Source organism: Periplaneta americana, chromosome 8, assembly GCF_040183065.1.
Source record: "Periplaneta americana isolate PAMFEO1 chromosome 8, P.americana_PAMFEO1_priV1, whole genome shotgun sequence".
Lineage (NCBI taxonomy): Eukaryota > Metazoa > Arthropoda > Insecta > Blattodea > Blattidae > Periplaneta > Periplaneta americana.
The window spans coordinates 176,752,817-176,775,957 of NC_091124.1; the positions used below are offsets into that span (position 1 = coordinate 176,752,817).

At 36.5% G+C, this 23,141-nt stretch overlaps 1 protein-coding gene across 1 annotated transcript in view; it reads right to left on the reverse strand.

Moving 5' to 3' along the window:
• Window positions 1-5,896: 5,896 nt before the first annotated feature.
• The window catches only part of LOC138705267 (cytochrome P450 6j1-like), an 80,652-nt gene continuing 63,407 nt past the window's right edge, over window positions 5,897-23,141 (reverse strand). Inside the window, exons 5-6 of the mRNA XM_069834102.1 lie at window positions 10,976-11,239; window positions 5,897-6,213 (exon numbers count right to left, since the gene is read on the reverse strand). Of these exons, the coding sequence (XP_069690203.1) occupies window positions 6,038-6,213; window positions 10,976-11,239 (440 nt within the window). The 3' untranslated portion in view covers window positions 5,897-6,037. The remainder of the gene's footprint in view (window positions 6,214-10,975; window positions 11,240-23,141) is intronic.

Below are 23,141 nucleotides of genomic sequence, written 5' to 3' on the forward strand. Positions count from 1 at the left end.
CAAATGCTTCTAGTTGCTTCTCTTCATTTCGTTGTAATGTTCATGTTTCTGCCACACTCCACACAAAGCACTTCAAGTCTTTTTCATAGTTTTTTCCAGAGGTCCGCAGAAGATGCTTCTTTACAACGATCCCAAAATATCCATGTCAACGCTTGTCGCAACTTGTCTAGTGAAATTGGGGTTTGTTTAAATAAACTTGGACTTCAAAACATCTCTTCTGATTCACTTCAAGTGAAAAAATTGAGACAAGAGCTCAGGGAGCGAGCATTTCAATCTTGGTGCTCTTTAAATCAGAAAGGCAAAGGCGTCATCCTCTATAAGGAGTTCACTCCTGCCAATAAGTGGGCCCGACAACCTGATCGCCTCACTAGCAGTGAATGGAGACTAGCTCTTAAAATGACAGCTAATGTTTGTCCACTACATGCTATACCAGGAAGGTCCCGAGACGGAAACCACTGTCGTCGTTACGTCAGTGAGATTGAAACTCTTGGCCACGTTTTGGGTGCCTGTCCTTTCAGAGAGACGCTGCGTAACTCTAGACATCACAGAATCAGGTCCATGATTGCCGAAGCCTTGACGAAGAAAGGTCTCACTGTGCACGAAGAAGCCCATGGCATCTCTCAAGAGGGATCCTGTCGGCGAATTGACATGCTTGCCATTCCACCAGGCTCTACATCCGCCTACATTATCGACCCGACAGGTTCGAGGCACAGGAACAACAGCCCGCTGAAGTCCACGCAGAAAAATGCAGAATTTATGAGCCCACAGTTCCATTCTATTTGGAGAAATACCACCTCGCCTCCATTGAAGTAGTTGGGCTAATGGTTTGCGCTAGGGGCACAATACCTCGCCTCTTTGCCAGTTTCTGCAAGAAGTTCCAGCTGAACAACGACTTCATTCGTGATGTTTCCCTTACTGCTATCAGAGGATCACTTGCCATTTTAAAATACCATCTGTACTTTGTTTCCTAAAGAGGAAGAACTTTGTTTGAACGTCTAATCCATTTGTTTATTATGTTTAGGCCTGTTATATGTACGCTCTTATCCTTCCTGTACTTAATTTCCCTTTCTTGTTCGTTCCCTACATTTCTCTTTTGTGGTCTGTTTTTGTTTTCACTCTGTGTTTGTTATGCTTTGTCCAATGAGGCAGTCCCGTTATTGGGAAAGCTGAAAGAGTGTCTTAAAAGCTTCTTTGCCATTGCTATCCTCATCTTGACTTCATGACAGCAGCACACGTTACAACTTTCAATGCACCCCAAGTATTTGAAGCTGTCCACTTGTTCCACTGCCTCATTTCGAATTCGCAAGTTTACCTTCTTTAGTTTTGTTCCAATAACCTAGGCTTGGTTTTGTTTGCATTTATCTTCATGTGCTCTCATTTAGCTCCAGTAGTGTGCCCCTACAAGGGAAGTGTCACACCCTGCATGCTGGTGACATAACGGATGTGCTACGAGAAGACCACATGAAAAATATTAGCTGCCTGTTTCCACAGCAAGGCCCCGAAATAAACTCCGGAATTATGCATATAAGCAATAGGAAGTGGATAAAATGATCACATAAGAACAGTTCCCAAACAGCAAATATTGCCGTCTTGTCAGTGTCGCCAACTGTTACCAGATATTACCACGTCGTAAAATCAAAATCCTACGTACTGAATGATTTATTTACTCACCGTACTTTACCTTTATGTTGGAAGGTTATTCTAAATACAATAATATGTGACGGCAGACCGAATGTTCTCGGCGCTTCGGGGAACTTCGTGCGCGTCCGGCAGAAGAGAGGGGGGCGCGAGGAGGCGGCGCGGACGTGACGAAGGGAGAGGGGGAAGTAAAGCAGTGCGACTGAGGGGAGAAATCCAGAGAAGTCGAGAGGCGCCATCTTCTCGGCATCTGCAGAAATTTCCAGCATCGTACTTTCTCGAAACTATGGTCTAGTGATAAATAGACGCAAGTGGGCTGACACCAGTCATTGCTAGTTTTTGGACAGCAAGCCAGCCAGTCTTGTGTAGCAGTGAAGCCAGCTTCGAGACCGGAGTTCGACTTGAGTGTGTCCACAGCTGTGGGAGCGTCCTAGCCAGTGGACTATCGCCGGAAGTCCTGAGTTCGAGTGCAGTGGACCGCAGTTGGGGGACCTGAGTTCGAAGTTCAGTGGACTGTCTCTGAAGGTCTTGGGTTCGAGATACTGTGAACTTGAGTGACTAAGCTAGAAGAACTAGCCAAGGCAAACGAACTGAGAACTGACAGTTTTGTGTTGTAAATAGTGCTTTGTGAACATCAGTTGAGATTAGGAGTACATTGTTGTTTGCAATAATCCAAGTGAATTGTCATTGTCGTCTGTGGAGTGCAATGACGAATACTGTGTTGCTGTGTGGAGTGGAATACCCATTGTTGACGGGAGTGTTTAAATTAAATTGTAGAAAGTGATTATTGTTGTGACAATAAAATTACATTATTGTTTGAATTAAAAAGTTACAATATATTTTCGTAGGCAAAATATGTGAGAACGAGAGGAAATTAATCACATGAAAAGTATATTTCTATTTTCTATTCTTTTATTCCTTTACATTATCATTAGCATTAACAGGTTAGTAGATGTCAACATACGACAAAGTACAGTACATATAAAATTCAAGAATCAAATCTGTTCCAAAATCAATTATATTATTGTCACTTCACTTCAAAGATTCTAGCGTACATTTACTTCCTAAAGGTAGACAGTCATGCGAAATTGTTGCCTACATACAGGTGTACTCCTATCAAGACTCGCTCCAAATTTTAATTCCGTGTCTGTGCATATGTAATCTGTTACTGTAATATGAAGTGTTGGAAAATAAGTTTATTGTACTGGGCACAATTTCAGAATTCATTGTTTGTTAAATACCAGTAGTTGAACCTCTTGTCATTGTGCTTTAAACATGCCAAGAAGAGTCCTACAATCGACCAAATTCTAAAGTCTTCAGAGATTGACGTGGTCTTATCATTAGACCTGAGGTTTGCAGACTAGTCGTTGGATTTTTAAGGATGATAGAAATTCTTAATATGACATCCTTACAAAGAGAAGTAAAGCTGAGGCCCTCTTGTATATATCTATAGTGTAAGTGCGTAAGTCAGAAATGGCTGGTTTCGAGTTGTGATCTCCATGTAAACACATGCTGTAAAGGCCATAATGTCTGTCCTCTTTCATAATGATGTAGTGTGTTAGACTTCCAGTTCATCATAATGATTTTGGACCTCGTTTCAAAATTTGCTTTTGCTCTACTCTTACTTATGACTTTTAGAGAACCCCAGAGGTTCATTGCCGCCCTCACATAAGCCTGCCATTGGTCCCTATACTGAGCAAAATTAATTCAGTCTCTACCATCATATCCCACCTTTCTCAAATTCATTTTAATACAAGGTATGGCAGAGGAATCGAACGATTTTCAATTGGAAATAACTCTGTACTTATGTCTATTAAAACAAATCTATTACTGCCAAAAAAACTGGCTATGTATGGCATTTTGTTGACATACATTTAGTTGTCTTGAAAATTATGTCCTTGAAATGGTGTCCGTCTCTCTCTATGCACTCTTCAAGTCTTTCCCCGAAGTTGCTTGTCGCTCTTTCCAACACTTCGCCATCAATGTTGGCGATTTCCTGGGCGGAAATCTTCAGATCATCCGTTGTTTGGGGCCTGTTTGCGTACACTTTGGACTTCAGGTAACACCACAGAAAGTAGTCGCAGACGGTAAGGTCAGGTGAGAGGGGAGGCCAGGAAATGTCGCCATGCTGAGAAATGATGTGCCCTGGAAATATGAGGCACAGAATTGTCATTGAATTTTCTGCCGTATGAACCGTGGCACCATCTTGCTGAAACCATACAATTTGTCTATCAATCCCACGTAGACGCCTACGCAGTTCTGGTTGAAGCTTTTCGTCGTAGGGTTCACTATTCACTGTCACAGTGTTCCCGTTCTCCCCCAAAAAATACGGGCCTATAACTCAGTATCTAGACACAGCACACCAAACTGTAATCTTTGCACAGTGAAGCGAACGCTCATGTAGTTCGTTAGGATTTTCGGGGGCCCAGTATCTAAGGTTCTGCTTATTAACATAACCATTTAAATGGAAATGTTCCCCGTCAATCATGAACATAATAACTTCGTCAGCCAAAATTTCCACCATTCTCTCGGCGAATGTCCTGCTTTGGATATAGTCTCCCTCATTCAATTGCTGAACAATCATAAGTTAATATGGATGAAACTTAAGGTCTGAATGCAATATTTGGCGCACAGAACGTTCTGAAAGTTGCAGTGCTATAGCCTGCCGTCTAGCTGATCGATGTGGACTCCTCGTAACAGCCACTCTTACTCACTCAATGTTATCTGGCGTTCGTACACTTCGAACGTGTGCTGGTGGTTTCTTCTTGCAAGCTGATGCTGATAATCGAAAGTTTTTGTACCCATCCCAATATGATATTGGGAGCAGGAACAGCTCCATGGTGGCCAACATTAAATTGGAGACGAAATCCACGCTGGGTTTTCACAACTGAATCACCATACTTGAAAAATGTCTCGACAACGAAAGCACGATGCTCAGAGCTCCATACTTCCATGATTACACAAAATGGCATCAAAAATGCTAACAAACGATGGTCGATCGATATCCATAACCCCTCATGTTGCTCAGTAAACGGCCTTCTAAAACCATCCGATTACTTTGCTGCACCTTTTATTATCCTCTCATCTACGTCTTGCCCTCCCAACTAACACTCTATATGCATTTCTGGATTCGCCCATACGTGCTACAGCCCTGCCCATCTCAAACGTCTGTATTTAATGTTCCCAGTTATGTCAGGTAAAGAATACAATGCGTGCAGTTCTGTGTTGTATAACTTTCTCCATTCTCCTGTAACATCATCTCTCTTAGCCTCAAATATTTTCCTATGCACTTTATTCTGAAACACCCTTAATCTCTGTTCCTCTCTCAAACTGAAAGTTCAAGTTTTACAACCATACAGAATAACCAGCAACACAACTGTTTTGTAAATTCTAACTTTCAGTTTTTCTGAGAGCAGACTAGATGACAAAAGCTTCTCAAACAAATAATTACAGGCATTTCCCATATTTATTCTGCGTTTAATTTTCTCCCAAGTGTCATTTATAATATTACTGTTTGCTCTACCCTAAACTTACAATTTATGACTCATGTTCTTTTTACCGCTCATCTGAGAATTTTACAGTATGTAAACGAACCCAGTCACCAGTGAAAGGCATTTATATTTATGTGGATTATTTATTGAAATTGTTATGTAATTGGGCTTAATTGTAGGCTAATTTTTTTAAGATTGTAAAGATGATTTTAGCTCTAAAATACCGGTACGTATACATTGCCATCTTTGTTATCATCATTGCCTATCATAATATTGGTGTAATTAACAGTGGCGGAACTCACTAGAATTCAGAGGATAATGGATATGGAATCGAATCTAGTCAATCAGGTAAAATAACACAATAATTCAAATATTAACACAGTGAAGTTGTTATTTATTTAATTTAAATAACTTAATAATTCATCAATGACTCTATAAGTGTTAAAAGAGTGTAATCAAGAATAAAGAACCAGTTTTACTATTTGCTGCACTTCAGAAATGGAATTCAACTCACAGAATTCCAGAAAGTTCTGAGTCGACCATCTGGAAGTATTGAAACCAACCAACATTATAAAGAAGGTGATGCGTATTTGTTTATATACAACTATAGGTGAAAACTATAATTCAAATTATGTCACTGTTAAAGTTTTTTTAAAATTAAATAACATGTAATAGGATGTGCATTTGAGGAAATCAGATGTTATTCTCAGCAAGAATACTTATTGGAGATTGAAGTAGTGGAAATTAATATGAAATATAGAAAAATGTTCTTGGTGCAAATCACTTTATAGTTCTGGTATTACACTATAAAACTACATAGTAAGAAATTTAATTAAAATAAGCTAATTCGAAAAATTACATTTGTCTATTATGTCATACTGAAGGTATTTTATAGGAACTGATCTATGTCAAACCAAATCTTTGATCTTTTTGAAAGTCAGTGGTAATGCCCCAACTGCTGACAGCAGATAGGCCTTGCTGTCAAACACGAGTGGCAAAGGCGTGTCTTCACATGGCGTCAGCTCGTAATGCGAGAGGATGTGGATCAGACCCGACTTGGCAGACATCAGTCCAAACCGCATCCCTAAAACAAGCATGGCACAATCATGTCACAGTGACTACAGAAAAATGTTTAAGTGTGATAGAAAAAGGCGCATCTTCTGTGGACCTCTGGAAAAAGAACTAAGAAAGAGACTAATGAAGTGCTGGAACAGATGCATTATAGGATCCATCCCGAGTATTCCATAGTATCGATTATATATTGTATAGTTTTGATTATTATATCAAGTATGCCATCTTAACAACATTAAAGCATACTACAAACACATATCATTTAATAAAACCAACAACAATGAAATTAAGCGCATATTAGTCACCTTTGTTATACAATGTATTATATTTAATTCAAAATAAAGTTAAAGAAACAAACCAAAGCTAAAATTAAAACTTAAAATATTTTACACAAATTTAATATGGTCCACGTAAAATACTAATTTTACTCCATTTATGCTGCATTTTTAGTCCCGGGAAAATACTAGTATTTCCAAAAACACATTTTTACTAGTATTTTCCCTGGACGAAAAAATTTAAGTAAAAAATTGTTTTAAAAATTATCATTTAACCATGGACCTCAGTGGAGATGTTCCGTTTCATTCTCTCCATTATCCAAGTGATTTCACAAAGTACTACAATCCGGCATTCCTGTGTTTGTAATTTCCGATGACATCTCCACATGAGTGCATCTCGTTTACTTTTACATTTCTTCAAACTCACCCCGGAATTACATGTTTCGCAGAACGTTTCACTCTTAAATAAACCACAATCACATTAAAAAGCCAGAGAACATATTTATATTCATGGATAAAGCAAGAAAAAGGTTCTCTTTATAATTCCATAATTTCAAATTCTAGGTTACATTTTAAGCCAACAGGAAGAATTTGATCCACTTCTTTTTGATATTTAACTATAGCATTCGAAATTGCTGCCATGATTAAAATCAAACTAATTACAACAATTTTCGTTGGTTGGCAACATAATAAAAACGATATATATCGGTAACTTAATTGATCGAAATGCTACTCCGTTGACCTTTTTTTTGTGGCTTTGCATATTCTTATATTTAGGATGGGTCCTATAATGCATCTGTTCCGAAATGCTTTGTGTGGAGTGTAGCATTGTATGGGGCAGAAACATGGACATCGTGACAAAGTGAAGGGAATCGATTAGAAGCATTTGAAATGTGGATATGGAGAAGAATGGAGCGTGTGAAATGGACAGACAATAAGAAATGAAGCTGTGCTAGAAAGAGTGGGTGAAGAAAGAATAATGCTAAAACTGATCAGGATGAAAAAACGAAATTGGCAGGTCACTGACAGAAGAAACCCTACTGAAAGATGCACTGGAGAAAATGGTGAATGGAAGAAAAGTTCGGGTCAGTAGGAAATATCAAATAAATAACGTTGAGATATGTGGATCGTATGTAGAGACTAATAATATAATAATAATAATAATAATAATAATAATTCTTTATTTATACTGGCAGAGTTAAGGCCATAGGACCTTCTCTTACACTCTACCAGGTCGCAAAGTATACAAGCAGTTAAAATTTAACAAAAAGTTAAAGAACAGAATACTAACATATTACAAAAAAAAATAATAATAGGATAATAAAATCGACACTAAACAACATGAAAATAATACCATAATAGAAAAAAAAGAAAGTAAAATACATTGGAATATAGCAAAAGCAACTCATTTATTACAAATGGTTAATATGGAAAACGTAAGGAAGAATATAACAAAATGGAATGTAATAAAATAATAATAAAAAAGAAAATTAAATAAAATTCACAATAAAAGGCTATGATAATAAATTCATCAGCTGATGACTAAGACGAAGGCAGAAAATAGAAAAGATTGGAGAATGCTGTGTTTGCAGTGAAATACTATAGCAGAATACTATAGACTGAATGACTCAGTAGTTACAACACAATCGCTGATCACTTAACAAGCACACATCCAAGACGATCATCACAAAAACGATCACTGAAATTGAATCTTTGTAACTGTTAGCTTACATTTAAATTTCGAAACAAATTTAATTTCTATGAAAAAATGTTGAACATTTTAATAATTTCTTAAGTGACATTAGGCAAAAATACGTTCGGATACGCGTCTGGCCGCGAAACCAGGTGGCCCGGGTTCGATTTCCGGTCGGGGGAAATTGCTTGGTTGAGGTTTTTTCTGGGGTTTTCCCTCAACTCAATACGAGCAAATGCTGGGTATCTTTCGGTGCTGGACCCCGGACTCAATTTCACCGGCATTAACACTTCCTTCTCTTTCAGACGCTAAATAACCTGAGATGTTAATAAAGTGTCGTAAAATAACCTACTAAAATAAAAATAAAACGTTTGGTTACACTGTTAATTCCATTTATTATTATTTCAGTTTGGTAATACGTATGAGTTGTCCCACACCGTGGCGTCGTGGTCTAAGGCATCCTGCCTAGGACTCGCGTTACGCAATGCGCGCTGGTTCGAGTCCTCATGGGGGAAGAAATTTTCTCCTGAAATTTCGGTCAGTGTATGGGACCGGTGCCCATCCAGCATCGTGATGCACTTGGGGAGCTACGATAGGTAGCGAAATCCGGTTGCGAATGCCAGCTATAACGGCTGGAAGGATCATCGTGTTAACCACACGATCCCTCCATTCTGATTGGATGATCGTCCACCTCTGCTTCAGCATGTGGGCGTGAGGCCAGCAGCCGGCTGGTCGGTCTAGGCCCCCCACGGGCTGTAGCACCACGGATTATTATTATTAAAATCAGTCAGCAACTAGAAGCCAAGGTGGGTGTAACATGTGCAGAATTGCAGTGATACCAAAGTAATACAGGGTCATCGGGCAACAGGAAAAGCAGTAGATGAAAGTATAATGGGTGTGGATTTATATGTGTATAGATAAAGAATTGGAAGGTTAAGTAGAAGAAGACTTAAAGAAGACAGAAAACGGGAGAGCAGTGAGAAGGAAGTATTAAAAAGGGCGATTGGAGTAATCATAGTGATGGTATTAATAATGGGAAGAATTGAAGTGAATCCGGGGCCAACGACATCGAATTATGATTAATTACCCAATTAATTGATAATGTGACTTGAGAACAAATATAATTTGATTGCTTTTATATGCACATTCCTCACTGAGAATGCTAGTTCTCCATGCTTCTGTTACTATATTAGACCTACTATTGTCGTAATCAGAAAATTATGATATGTAAAGATATGCTATTTCCTAGTAAAAATATATTAATAAATAGTTACCAAAACCGCTCATAATTCACTATTTTATTATTATAATTTCATACATCCGACCAGTGAAAGAGTATTGGAAATAATTTACGGAAATATGTGATTTTTTACATACGACAGTATTTTACTGGGATGCGATATGTTCAGTAGCGGCCGGTGATCAAAATCCTCGGTGAGGCCAGATGCAACTAGTTTCTCTGTTATTTGCATAGTTGAGGACTTCACCCGAATAACAGCGTATACCGTTATACGCCCGTTTTCCGACGATCAAAGGATTAGATAGTTGAATTGGTATAGTACGCTGTAGTAAATTTTCGTAAGTCTAGCTTCAACACGCCTCCGATAAGAAATGTTTATGATATTAATTATTATTGCTATTATATTATTAATATCATTATTACTGTATTATTATTATTATTATTATTACTATTATTAGTCTCTTCTTATTACTATCAATGAAAAATAATAATTTCACTCACCAAATAAGCTGTTATGCTCTGAGTTTCAGTGATTATTTCAGTATGATGAAGCATCCCATATTATGTGTTGAAATTCCCCTTTCTTTCTTTTCTTTTTATTTTTTTCCCTTGACAGCAACAAACAAGGCCAAGAGAAGTTTATTTTGCATCACATTACCATATAACCATTTATGTTGCCCATACCAGGATGCAATAGAAACTCGCGTTTTAAGATTGTGTGTCAGAAAAATTATCAGCGATGTCGTAGGTATCTCGGTAGTCTCTCTCTTTATTTAAAACTTCCTTTCTTTTAGTATTATTTCTTCTCGAAAAAGGACACTCTAACAATGAATTAACTGCACCAGCATTATTTCTCTCATTTGTTCTTGTTTATATTTTCCCGAAATACATAACAACATTGGCCCAGATTCACTACTGTACTACGAAGTACAATACTAGAACACCCTCGCTTATGTCATAAACTGAGACATAAGGGGAGAGAATCGAGTGGGTTTCTGCCTGCCAAAGAGCTGGAATTTTGTTTATTTATGGCCTAGTTAGGAAGACAAGTCGCCATTGCTATTCCCACCCCGCTCTACCCTTGAGGCCGGCCCATGGATGGGACGAGTGAAATCTGACCAGGCCAGCCGAATTGTGCCTCAGCTACAACGTTTTAAGCGTAAACTCAAAGCCCGCGAAAGGACATGAAATGCATTAAGCCAGACCCGGCACGAACGATTCTGGCCTCAGGAACAAATTTTACTGCAAAACAGGTCTATATACATCACAAGCCAGACCCGGCACGAGCGATCCCGGCCTCAGGAACAAATTTTACTGCAAAACAGGTCTATATAAATCAAAGTTTTCAAATGCTTCTACAGCGATATATGCTTCATTCAAATAACTAATACATTATATAAAAACACAAAATTTGATTTCAATTAAGCCAAGTGACAGAGGCCCGGCCTCACTTGCCTCAGTCAATCAGCCGCCACTGGATATGTTCTGTACTTATTGTACTGTAACGTAATGAAACTATTATGTTTACGTCAAGTTTCCATCGTTAATGTAGCCAAAAGGTTCTTACCAATGCAAAAGCGTGGTCCCACCCCGAACGGGATGTAGGAATAATCTTGTCGTTTCTGTTTGTTTTCCTCCGTAAAGCGTTGTGGGTCGAATTTCTCTGGATCTGGATAGTATTTCGGATCTTTATGAATTCCAAGAATTGGGATATAAACTCCTGTACCTTCCGGAAGGGTCAGCGTGCCCTTACCAGAAGGGTGCGGAAGTTTGTAATCATTGATGCACATCCGATCGAGAAGAGGAAGCACTGGGTACTTCCGTAGTGTCTCTGCAAAAGAAAATAGTACAACAATAATAGTGATTATGAATCTTGCGTAACATTAAGTTTTTATACAAATTAAAAAAAAAAAATATATATATATATATATATGGGCCCCTAATAATATTCTTCCTCATTCTAAAATACCGTACGCTAGCCGTGGCGAGAACGTGACTCGCGAGACATTGTGACTCGCAGTGATAGCTTTGCATCTCGCTTGCTTCTAACCTCCGCCAACCCCCACCCTCTCACTCACTGGAGTCAAACTCCGTTCCATTTGTATTTGTCTCTGACCTGCGAGTGGCATATGTCTCTCTCGAAACCATGTACGAAAGTTCCAAGTAGGATGGGAGGACGCATTTTTTTGCTGTCAATATGATGAGAATATTAAATGTATGATTTGTTCACAAGTATTACGAGGAAAACGGTTGTATAACATAAAACGGCATTATACTATATGTTACTGATGAAACATTAAAAGGTTAAGTGTTACTGTTGTTGTTGTTGTTATCATCATCATCATCATCATCTCTGTACGTCGACCCTTTTTCAGCAGATGTACGAATAATGCGGTTAGATCTTCAATTTAAAAACTCACAGTTATACGAGTACAACGTGATGTCAAATGAAAGCTAGATGTAAGGACTTGACAAATGTTGAACTTTCAAATCTTTGCCAAAAAATAAATATCCGAAGCTTCGTTCTTTCGCTTGCTCTGTTGAAGCCATGTTCGCTACAACTTATGTTTGTGAAAAATTATTTTCAACAATTAAAATAGTAAAAACCAAATTTAGATTACGACTGATTGACAAATACCTTCGTGATCAACTACGACTGGCAGTAAGTGACATAATTCCTGATTTTAAAACTCTGTCGTAGAGACATTCTGAAGACAGTTAATTTTAGGTTGTGATATTGTTCATTTCTTTCTTCGTTACACGTACTAAACATTAGTTTGTAGCCTTGTACTGTATAAAATTATATTTAAGTGCTTGACGTAAGGAAAATGAAAATCCGTTAATAAGTCAGACAGTTGCTTCACTTCCCCTTCGGGTGTCCGCCTCCCTCCATAGGTGCTATGCACGTTGCAGGTTACACAGTGGCTCGGCGCACGATTACATTTTCGCCACCGCTGCCGTAGGCCTACTAAATAATGTAATGTATCTCGATTATATAGTCTGATAAACATTTAATAGCGCTTGCCTGCCGATCCAGAGTTGCGCTCGGGCGCGGGTTCGATTCCGGCTTGGGCTGATTACCTCTTTGGGTTTTTTCCGAGGTTTTCATCAAACGTAAGGCAAATGCCAGGTAATCTATGGCGAATCCTCGGCCTCATCTAGCCAAATATCTCGCTATCACCAATTTCATCGACGCTAAATAACGTCGGTAGTAGATACAGCGTCGTTAAAACATTTAATACAAATTCTTATTTATGAAACAAATTAATAATTATTAGTAAAATACAGGTAGGAACTATAGACTTTAATATTCTAGTTACAGTATAGGCTTGACTCGGCTTGGTTGACTTTTCGAGGACCGAAACCATGCACTTAGCTTTGCTTTGGTCCATTGTGTTCCCTAAAATATACGATGATTTTTCAACTCCGACAGATGGCCTGTGTGACATTCGTAAATCCGATGCGGACAGGTGGTTCATCCTGTTTCACAAGGAAACATTCTCATGGACACAGATAAAAAAGTTACTTGTTTTTCTTCCACCATGTTAATTATGTCAAAACAAGTGCTTATACAAATTTTGACCACTCGAGCGCAATTACGAGGGCCCCTCCCCCAGAAAGTAAGTTTCACTGGGGTCGTTTACAGAATGAAAACACAAAGTCATGAAAAGATATATTGGATCAGATACAAATATTGTTGAGCTATTGTTCAACATATTCTTCACCGGAAATGAGACATTTGTCATACAGTGAGATCAACTTTTGTATCTCTGTGTCGTATAAGCCTGCCGCCTGGGATCGGAACCAATGTGCGACAGCATCTGCCCAAGATCTTCCTATACAGCATCGGAAACCCGTACTACCTTCAGGACTTCACCTAGTCTATTTTTAACTATAGCAGATGATAGATAGATGACTTGGTGGAATGAAGAGGGAAAAGGGAGTACCCCGAAAAATTAATCAATTATCAATTCTCTGTTTTTTACTGTATTGGAAAGAGAAGAAACTGCTGAATATTTTAAACAAAAAAATTATGTTTTTACGATAAAAATAGCATTTTTCATTGAATTCTGAAAAAAAGGACATTTTTTGGTAAATTGCATTTAAAGTTGAGCTTTCAAAATTGAACGCTAATATAACATGTTTCGACATGGTTGGCATCCATACATATATACAGTATATCGGCAGAATGAAGTGACTACCGTTCGTAGTTTTCGTCTGTATAAATATGATAAAAGGATAAAAACTTCCGAAGTAATGGGTCTGAAATTTGTACAAATACTTTACTATAATAATACCGGACAGCCAGCAGTTGTACGCGCGAACGACGATGGTGCTGCTACCTACCTGCCGGGATGGAGATACTCGCGAAACATGCTGTAATCAACTACAATGTATATTGTTGCTGGGCTAGTTAATTTGTTAATAGTTTTATGAATTAGTACTAGTGTTAAAATGCCAGGGTGTATATGTGCTGTTTATAATTATTGTGACAATTGCAGCATTACAAATTGCTCCAAATTGTACTTTCGATTTCCGACAGTTCATAAAACGTAAGTCAACAACATTCTTTAGTAGGCCTAATTCCTTCGTCCTTGTGTTGATAGAAAAATACAATTTAGTTTTTTTATTTAGACCTAATAAATAAATAGAAGTTAAAATGTATTGGATTTTAAGGTTTTATCAAATTAAGTTTTATTGTTGTCCACATGCCTTTACTAATTATTACAAGCATCAGATTACTACCAATTTTATCTTTGCAGTTGTCAGCAATGCGTATATTAAAACATTACTGTAAATTCATTCCAAATCAGATTGATTTTGTCTCGGTAAACCAAAGAAAAAATATGTAACAATTATTAATTACGGAAAGTAATATGAAGTATGCAATATTTCTCATAATATGCAGCTTTGATATAGGATAATAATTTTGTGCGAGATCGTGCGTATTTGCTTGCTTTCCGCACAAAAACAATACGCGGTAAGTGTGAAATACCACATTCAGTATTCCCAACGTAACACACATAACAATTTCCCTCTTCTTACCGCTTAAGCGCCATATTCATTTTACTGCTTTAGGCTTTTAACGTATTATTTTTAAAGACGTTTAACATAGTAATAATTATAAATTGGAAACTTACCACTGCAATTTCACCTAAATTGCACTGTTAATTATTGTTTTTAAATATTTGCAAAAATTAAGTAAACTCTACTACTCCACTAAAGTTATTGCATTCCTGATGCAAGTAACATTAAGGAAGCCGTGAAAAAATCAACAAGATTCCAGATGCGGATGTTATTACCGCAATATGTTGTATAAATAATATTGTTAAAATATTAAAATGAAAAATAAATCATTACATAACCTTACCGTTTGTTTTAAGTTCGCATTTATAGACTGGGGGAAAAAAAGACAGACGTATATCACGGCCTGCTGGAGTATAGTAAACACAGAAAACATTTTATAGCAACAATGTTGAAGAAAGATATTTTGGTATTCCAAAGTTGCCGTCATTAAACAGAAACCAAGATGGAGATTTCATTGCAACTAATTAGAAATTCCTATTTCAGGTATGTAATAAACGATCTTCGCACGAAATAATGTACGATACACGAGCGGTATGTTTGTTTTCATGTTCTCGGAAATTAAAAAAGCTCAACTACGTTTCGCTTTTTCAATCTTTTCCTCGAACATGAAACCGTCAACATACCGCTCTTGTAACGTATATTACTATTACATTAAACATCATTCAACATTTCTTAAGTGTTTCATATATAATTCCACATTAGTAACTCACGTTTTAAACAATAGTCCGAATCTCGCTATGTTAATATTTGTATATGTGGACGTAATTCCATCCCTCTGCGCTAGATGTCAGGTCCGCGATTTTTCGCACTCACGCCAATTCTGCTAGTATACAGGCGTCCGGTATTATTATAGTAAGGTATTTGATTTGTATATTAATTGATGTATGTGTAAAAATGTCATAGTAAACTCGGCGTCATCTCGCTGAGAAATAAGTAATTCCGTCGTTGTCATGATCCACGAAAATAACAGAGCGTTCCGGTTCGTGAAAATGTCCATTCAGATTCCTGCTTGTATATTTTTTTATGACAACGAATATTTACACACTAGCATTAATGTAGTATAAGATGTGAAGTTCGTATCCGGCGCCATGTCGTGAGTATAGGTAAAAATAATAAAAAAAAACACACACACAAAATCTCTACAAAGCAAGACGGAAGAGCACAGGCCATGTTACAGATGATTATGCCTTTCTTGCACGTAATTGTCATTCAGGCAAAGTTGCACGGAACGATAGTTCACTTGTGAGCTTGCTATGCTCACTGTTAGAAGGGGTCGGCGGCGATGCAATGGGTCGTACTGAAACGGAGATAGGTAAGACATATGCTCATATTTATATGCTAAGCTACTGACGGTTACATTGCAAAAATGTACCCGTAATAATGAATAGGTTATGCGTAATATATATTGTATAGGGTTGTCATACGTACCGAAAAATCGGGATTGTCCCGATTTTATGTGCGTATTAAGAGCAGCGGGCTATGAACGCATACAAAAATTATGGCAAAACGTGCACTGGCACTTTCGACAATATCTACCACAATATTTATGATAGCCACACTTACATTTTATCACTGAATCTCGAAAGAAAGCTGAATTGAATGACATACAGTTCACTTACGTAATTTAGATTATTCATCTGTCCTAAATAATTAACTGTTGCAACAAATTGAAAATACACTGAAACATAAGATCGCACAGGTACAAATTCCTGGTAAACTAATAATCTCAATGATTCTAAATTTGTATCAGATCTTACATATGCATACAGCTATAAAAAAAAACTCACATTTTACTTAATTTGAGAAAGATCCGTCGGTTTTGTGATATTTTAAAACATTAGAGTTTGGAAAAAATAACTTTCACAGCATGTATAAAATTATGAAACTAAATTTTCAAATTATAAAAATAAAAACTGAGTTTCACTATCACAAGGCAATATGTAAGATCTCGTACAAATTTGGGACAAATGGTATCATTTGTTTACCAAGAAAATGAACCTATGTGATCTTATGTTTAAGTATATTTTCGATTTGTTGCAACAATTACACAATTGTAAATGACAAATTAATAATCTAAATTAAGTGAACTATAAGCCGTTTAATTTAGCATTCTTTCAAGATTCAGTGGTAAAATTTAAGTATGGCTACCACAAATCTTGTGTTGGATATTGTCGAAAGTGTTACTGCATGTTTTACCACAATTTTTGTGTGCGTTCGTGACTCTATGCCCTTAAAGCAGCGGTAACCAAAGCGGGTGTCGTGATTACATCGTGTAATCACACACATTCAAACGGGTACGAGGAGTTTCCTGTACATTGCTGTGTGTTTCATTCACGTACTGAAGGCAAGCAATGGCGGTATATCATGTCGCTCTACAAACTCTGTCTCTACAAGCAGTAAGAGGTGGTTTCGTAAAGAATGAGAAGGAGAACTTTTTTGTTGTTCTGTCGGACAAAATGTAATATGTTTACTTTGCTCAACGGTTCAATTATAAATATTAATTGTCATGCTGAATAATGTATTATTATTATTATTATTATTATTATTATTATTATTATTATTATTATTATTATTATTATCAGCAAGTGTTACCATAACTTTTCTATACGTGCCTGAATATATAGGCCTACATCTTCCCTTGAAGTATAAAATAATTACTAGACTACGCTATATCTCCATTTTAATTCTTTTAATCTTTAGGGGTGGTATTCATAGACATTTCGCAGCACGCGCTACGAGCGTATTAAGCTAGCCCCGGCTATCCGCTGGTTACTAGTACAGAATTCAAATCATATCCTATCGCTAACACTGGTTTATGAATACGAAAAACGCTGATCATCCACCGGAAGCCCGCGCTAAAAATGTCTATGAATGCGGCGCTTCATGACTATTACCAGTTATTTACTAGTTATTGATTTAATAATAATAATAATAATAATAATAATAATAATAATAATAATAATAATAATAATAATAATAATAATATAGAAAAACTGATTGGATATTACGTTCTAGTGTAGTAATGAAACGAGCTATTAAACTCCAAGAACTGAAATCAGCCATAAATCATCGTCATGAAGAGAAAGATGATATAAATAAAATATAAGGAAGCAGCTATCTAGTGGCGAAGGAAATAGCTCGTTCTCTTAAGCTTTCCAATGAAGGAGAGTTTTTTTAAAAGCGTAATGATCAAGGTGGCTGTGTGGAGTAATGGTTAGCGCGTCTAGCCGCGAAACCAGGTGGCCCGGGTTCGATTCCCGGTCGGTTCAATTTACCTGTTTGAGGTTTTTTCCGGGGTTTTCCCTCAACCCAATATGAGCAAATGCTGGGTAACTTTCGGTGTTGGACCCCGGACTCATTTCACCAGCGTTATCACCTTCATCTCATTCAGGCGCTAAATAACCTAAGCTGTTGATAAAGCGTCGTAAAATAACCTACTAAAATAAAAAAAAAATCAAGGTGGCTGAAATAATTTGTCCAATGAAAGTTGTTAATTAATTTTGTAAAACTGCGCTTTCTAGACTAAATATCCAGAAGAGAATTCACGAGATTTCTGATTGTGTTCATGAGGAATATTAAAAAAAAGGCAAGACTACATATATATATATATATATATATATATATATATATATATATATATATATATTATTGGCTCTTGATGACAGTAGTCACATTACTGATACAGCAAAGCTTGCGATTTTTATTAGCGGGTTAATGAAGAACTCAATGTTAGTGCACGAACAACCACTGGTTGTACAGGGACATCATTTTATTTTTACTTCAACTTTTATTGTACCTGAGTTTTCGAATGTACTTCACTCCCACCCCTTCTACTAACGAAGTTCCACACAGAACCAAGGCCGCAGTACTGAGTTATTGATTATAGTACGTTTCAGAAATATGTTCGCGTTTTCCAGTGACGAAAATTTTCAATATTGAATCATTTTCGCACAGGTACTGTCGTCCGTTTGCCTACGTCGCATCCCGATTTCCCCCACCTGCTTCTGCTCGCTCCACTGTAAAGACTAGTGGCTGGGCTTTCTTAGCTCTTTTCTGAAAACATTAATTTCTGTTAGAAATTAATTGGACGTCTACGTAATATTATGCAACTGTTTAAAATAACTTAAATAAAAGGGCATTGTTAAGTAATTAACTATCACGTAATTCCCTCCCCTTTCTACGATCCTGCGACATAACCACTTGGACGGACAGTAGATAGTATTTCTGAGTAATTTTATCTGTGCGGGTCGGGCAGAAATGAAGACTGAATTTACAGTACGTAAGGTACTCTTTTATAGAGTAGGTACATAATTATTTCAACATGAGTTACTATGTATGAAGGACGAAACTGGTAATTGGAATTAAATGCAATAGTCTATAGTGCGATAATAGGCACAAAAGAACTGAAGCCTGTATCGAAATGAACGGCCACCATTTTGAAAAAATATCTTTAAATATCCATATTATGATTATTTTTCATTTTAAATTCATTCTCTATATTGTACGCTAATGTGCTTTAGACAGTATAATATACACTGCATAATGAATACGTCAGCATGGACAACTCAGTTCGTGAGTAAAAACACTTATTGTTAATACTGTACTGTATTTTGATTAAACAAAAACCTAATGAAAATGATCAAACTCAAAAGCGTGATATTTTCTAGGTTACGTAAATGGATGAACTACTTTTCTTCCCTCCTGTACCTAGTAATGCGATTTGTTTGTATTTTACGCCAGTATCATGGAACTCCAGTCGTGGAAGGGGGTAGCAAACGGTGTTTCCGGTTCTTAATCGTTGATCCAAAGGTACAGCCAGGTTAATATTAAAAATGTTAGTAAAAATAAAATGATGTCCCTGTAGTTTTCATGCCAAGTACCTCTCCTCCGTCGCGTTACTTCATAAACTCTCTCTCGCGTGTAATCACTGCCGTTCGAGTTTTGGTCACCGCTGCCTTAAAGTGTCCCGCCATAAATCTATAAAAATGATAAAAATCCCGATTTTAGAGTTAATTGTGATTAATCAAGACAAACACGATATTAAGGTTAAAAGTGTTTTAAATAATTTGTTAACTATGAAATAAACTCTTTCAAGAAAGAAACCGCACAATTTTATAATGTAGGCTATGTTTGCATATGTTTAAAAACGGGTGGCTTATATCGAAAATTTGCATTGTTTTAAGTGGATTATTTTTTTGAAGAGTTTCCTCAGAGGGAAAACTGAAAAGTCTGTCGAATTTATTGTATTGTATTGTATTGTATTTATTAACATTCCATGGTATTCATACATTGATTCACAGCTAGAATATGGAACAAGTAAAAAAACTTAATACTATTATAAAGTCTTAATTTATAGTCACAGTCTAGATGAAATATATACAGAAGAGATTTACAATATAGTCTACTAGTACAACACAAAGTTTTAGTATCAATTCATGAAGTGTTATTGAATGTCATGAATTCACCTACAGAATAGAAGGCGTGAGAAATTAGGTACTTCTTTAATTTGGCCCTAAATAATCTTATGTTTTGAGTTTCATTTTTTATATCGATAGAGAGGCTATTAAAAATTTTTACTGCCATATAACGCACTCCTTTTAGATAGCACGATAGACTTGCCGATGGAGTATGAAAGTCATTTTTGACGTGTATTTATGCTATGAACTGTTGAATTAGTTACAAAGTTTTCACGATTACATAAGAGGAAGATTATTAATGAAAATATATACTGACAACGACCTGGTTGTCAAGTTGGTATAGCGCTGACCTTCTATGCCCAAGGTTGCGGGTTCGATCCCGGGCCAGGTCGATGGCATTTAAGTGTGCTTAAATGCGACAGGCTCATGTCAGTAGATTTACTGGCATGTAAAAGAACTCCTGCGGGACAAAATTCCGGCACATCCGGCGTCGCTGATATAACCTCTGCAGTTGCGAGCGTCGTTAAATAAAACATGAAATTTAAAATGTTTATACTGACAAGCCATGGGCATTATTTGTAGTTTTTGAAAATAGTCCTACAAGATTCCCTAGATTTGGCACCTACTATTATTCTAATTACTCTTTTTTGTAATAGAAATATATTGTTACTATCTGTGGAATTTCCCCAGAATATTATTCCAAAACTCATTACCGAGTGGAAGCATGCAAAGTATATTGTTTTTAAGGTATTGATATTTACTATCTTTTGCATAGATCTAATAGCAAAACATGCTGAATTTAGTTTGGGGGTAATTTCTTTAATATAATTTTTCCAATTTAACACATTATCGATTTTTAAGGAAAGAAATTTGGTTGTTATTGTTTCTAATAGGGATGTATTGTTATTATTTGTAATACAGGACATGAGATTAACGATTCCTTATTATATGGCCAGTCGGTATGCTTCAAACAATTTGTGCAGAAAGAATTGTAATGTTTTCACGCGATTTAGTTTATACGTCTCATCTTTTTTGTGGCTACAATATTTTGTCTTGGAGCATGTAATATTTAACTTACCATAACTATCAGAATCTGAGTCTTAACAATACACTTCGGTTTAAGGGCGAATGGGTCGTGTTGTTCTGGGATCTGCATGAACTCAGTCGCATGAAAAGGGGTATAGATGGGAAGAAAGTTGACAGTCACAAAAATAAGCGAGCTGATGCAAAGCAGTTATCGTTTTTCAATGATGCAAGTATCCCGCGCAACAGAGGTCTGCATCGGACGTTTTCGCTCGAGCGCCAAGTAGTTCACAGCATAATCCGATAGGTAGCGCACATGCATGATGGGTAAAATTGTCACGAGCGATAAATCCTCGAACGGTATAAGACGAGCATTAGACATTCGTTCTTGTTACAGTGATCAACTGTGTAGTAACATCATAGATGTTTATCATTTCAAAATTTTGCAGTGTTTAACTAACATCTCCATAGTACAACTACAAAACTTGCTTTAAAATGTAATATAAATGTTGTAGATAATTTTTTTTTTTCCCACACAGGAGTGATTTTGTTTTTGCCACATCTGATAGGTGTTATTGGATGTAAATGTAATCATTATAAACGGAGAACACAATCACGATAATAAAAGAACTGTATCAAGTTTCCTAATAATAATAATAATAATAATAATAATAATAATAATAATAATAATAATCTCTAATAATTAGTGTATCAATCTTTGCATCTGTAACAGATGTGCAGCATGATTATTCGTTTTATTATATTTTCTCTGACGTTATCTCTGTACTAATATTGTTATTAATCTACTGCTATATCAATAATATTTTGTAAAACGTTTCTACATTGTCGCAGTATATACGTGGAACACTATGTATGGACCTATCATATTATATATGTGGTAAATCAAATATTGAATAATTATTAATTAGCAGTAATAACTGTATATCGAAGTTTTTCATACTATTTTATTTATAACTTCATGTTCCTGTTTTGGTACGTTCCATTGACTGTTCCATTAAACGTTTGTCATAATAAAGCCTTATTTTTACCGTGTGAGCAAAACATGTGCGTATCTTATCTGTCACCTTCCATACAAGATAAGACATGTCGGTGAGATGACCTTATACTGTGCTTCTATTTATTACGAGCGTATTACGACCGATCGTATCTCACTCGAGGGTATGACACTCGACCGAGTTCAAGCGAGCGATTTAACTCCAATACAGCACTCTGCCGCGCAGTTTTAATAATTATTGGCATTAGTAGAGTTTTATTTTAGCATTCGTAGCCATAATGCTAAAGCAGCGAGGATATTTTTTCTTACGAATATTCAGTGGTGTGGCGAGCTTAACAGATTAAAAGTATCATCGATTAAAGAAACCTTATTATTACAGTATAACATGAAAAACTTCAGTTGTAATTAATTTTATGACTTTATTTTGAAAAATAAGAACCCGCTGGTATGCATAACAAAATCAGAAAAATATGGTGGCTCTACTGGTATGGTTAATCATCTGAAAATGAATTGGTTTCTTCATATTTGTACGTAGACTATTATTTCTCCCAACTGTATCCAACAACAATCCCGAAAAGTTGACCCGATTTCGCTTGCTTTATACTGTAACTTATATTACAGCCTAAAATATACAGCACTATTTTATACAGTACAGCCCTTATTTTCGTGATAATGTACGTTTTAACTGTCAAATAAGATAAACATTTTGTTTTCTTCTTCACGTATATAATTGTGTGCAGTTTATTCATAATATTCGCCACTAGATTTAATTATAATGTACCTTTAAAACATTTGTTGTTATTTTAAAAAGAAATCCCCATTATTCGTTGTGTTGGATATGCAACTTTTCAAGTCTTGCCCTATCTCAGCGTTTCAAAATACGCTAACCGGTCCGTGCTTGCTACTGCTGAGTGGTGGCTTCCCTTGTTTACATTTTTACCTTGCAAGCGTGACAGTACTGTACGAGATGGCGAAGCGAAATCAGCTTTCAGAAGATCTGAAGAAAGTTATTGTTCAACTTGCCCTTAAAGGTAAGTGTTTAAGGTAAATAAGTAAAATTGTTGGACTTACACATTCAACAGTTCAGCATATTGTAAACAAATTTAAATATGAAGGCTCTTGAAAGAATTTGAGGCGAAAACCAAGAGAAAGAAAATTAAATGAAAGGAACGAAAGATACATTGTACAAC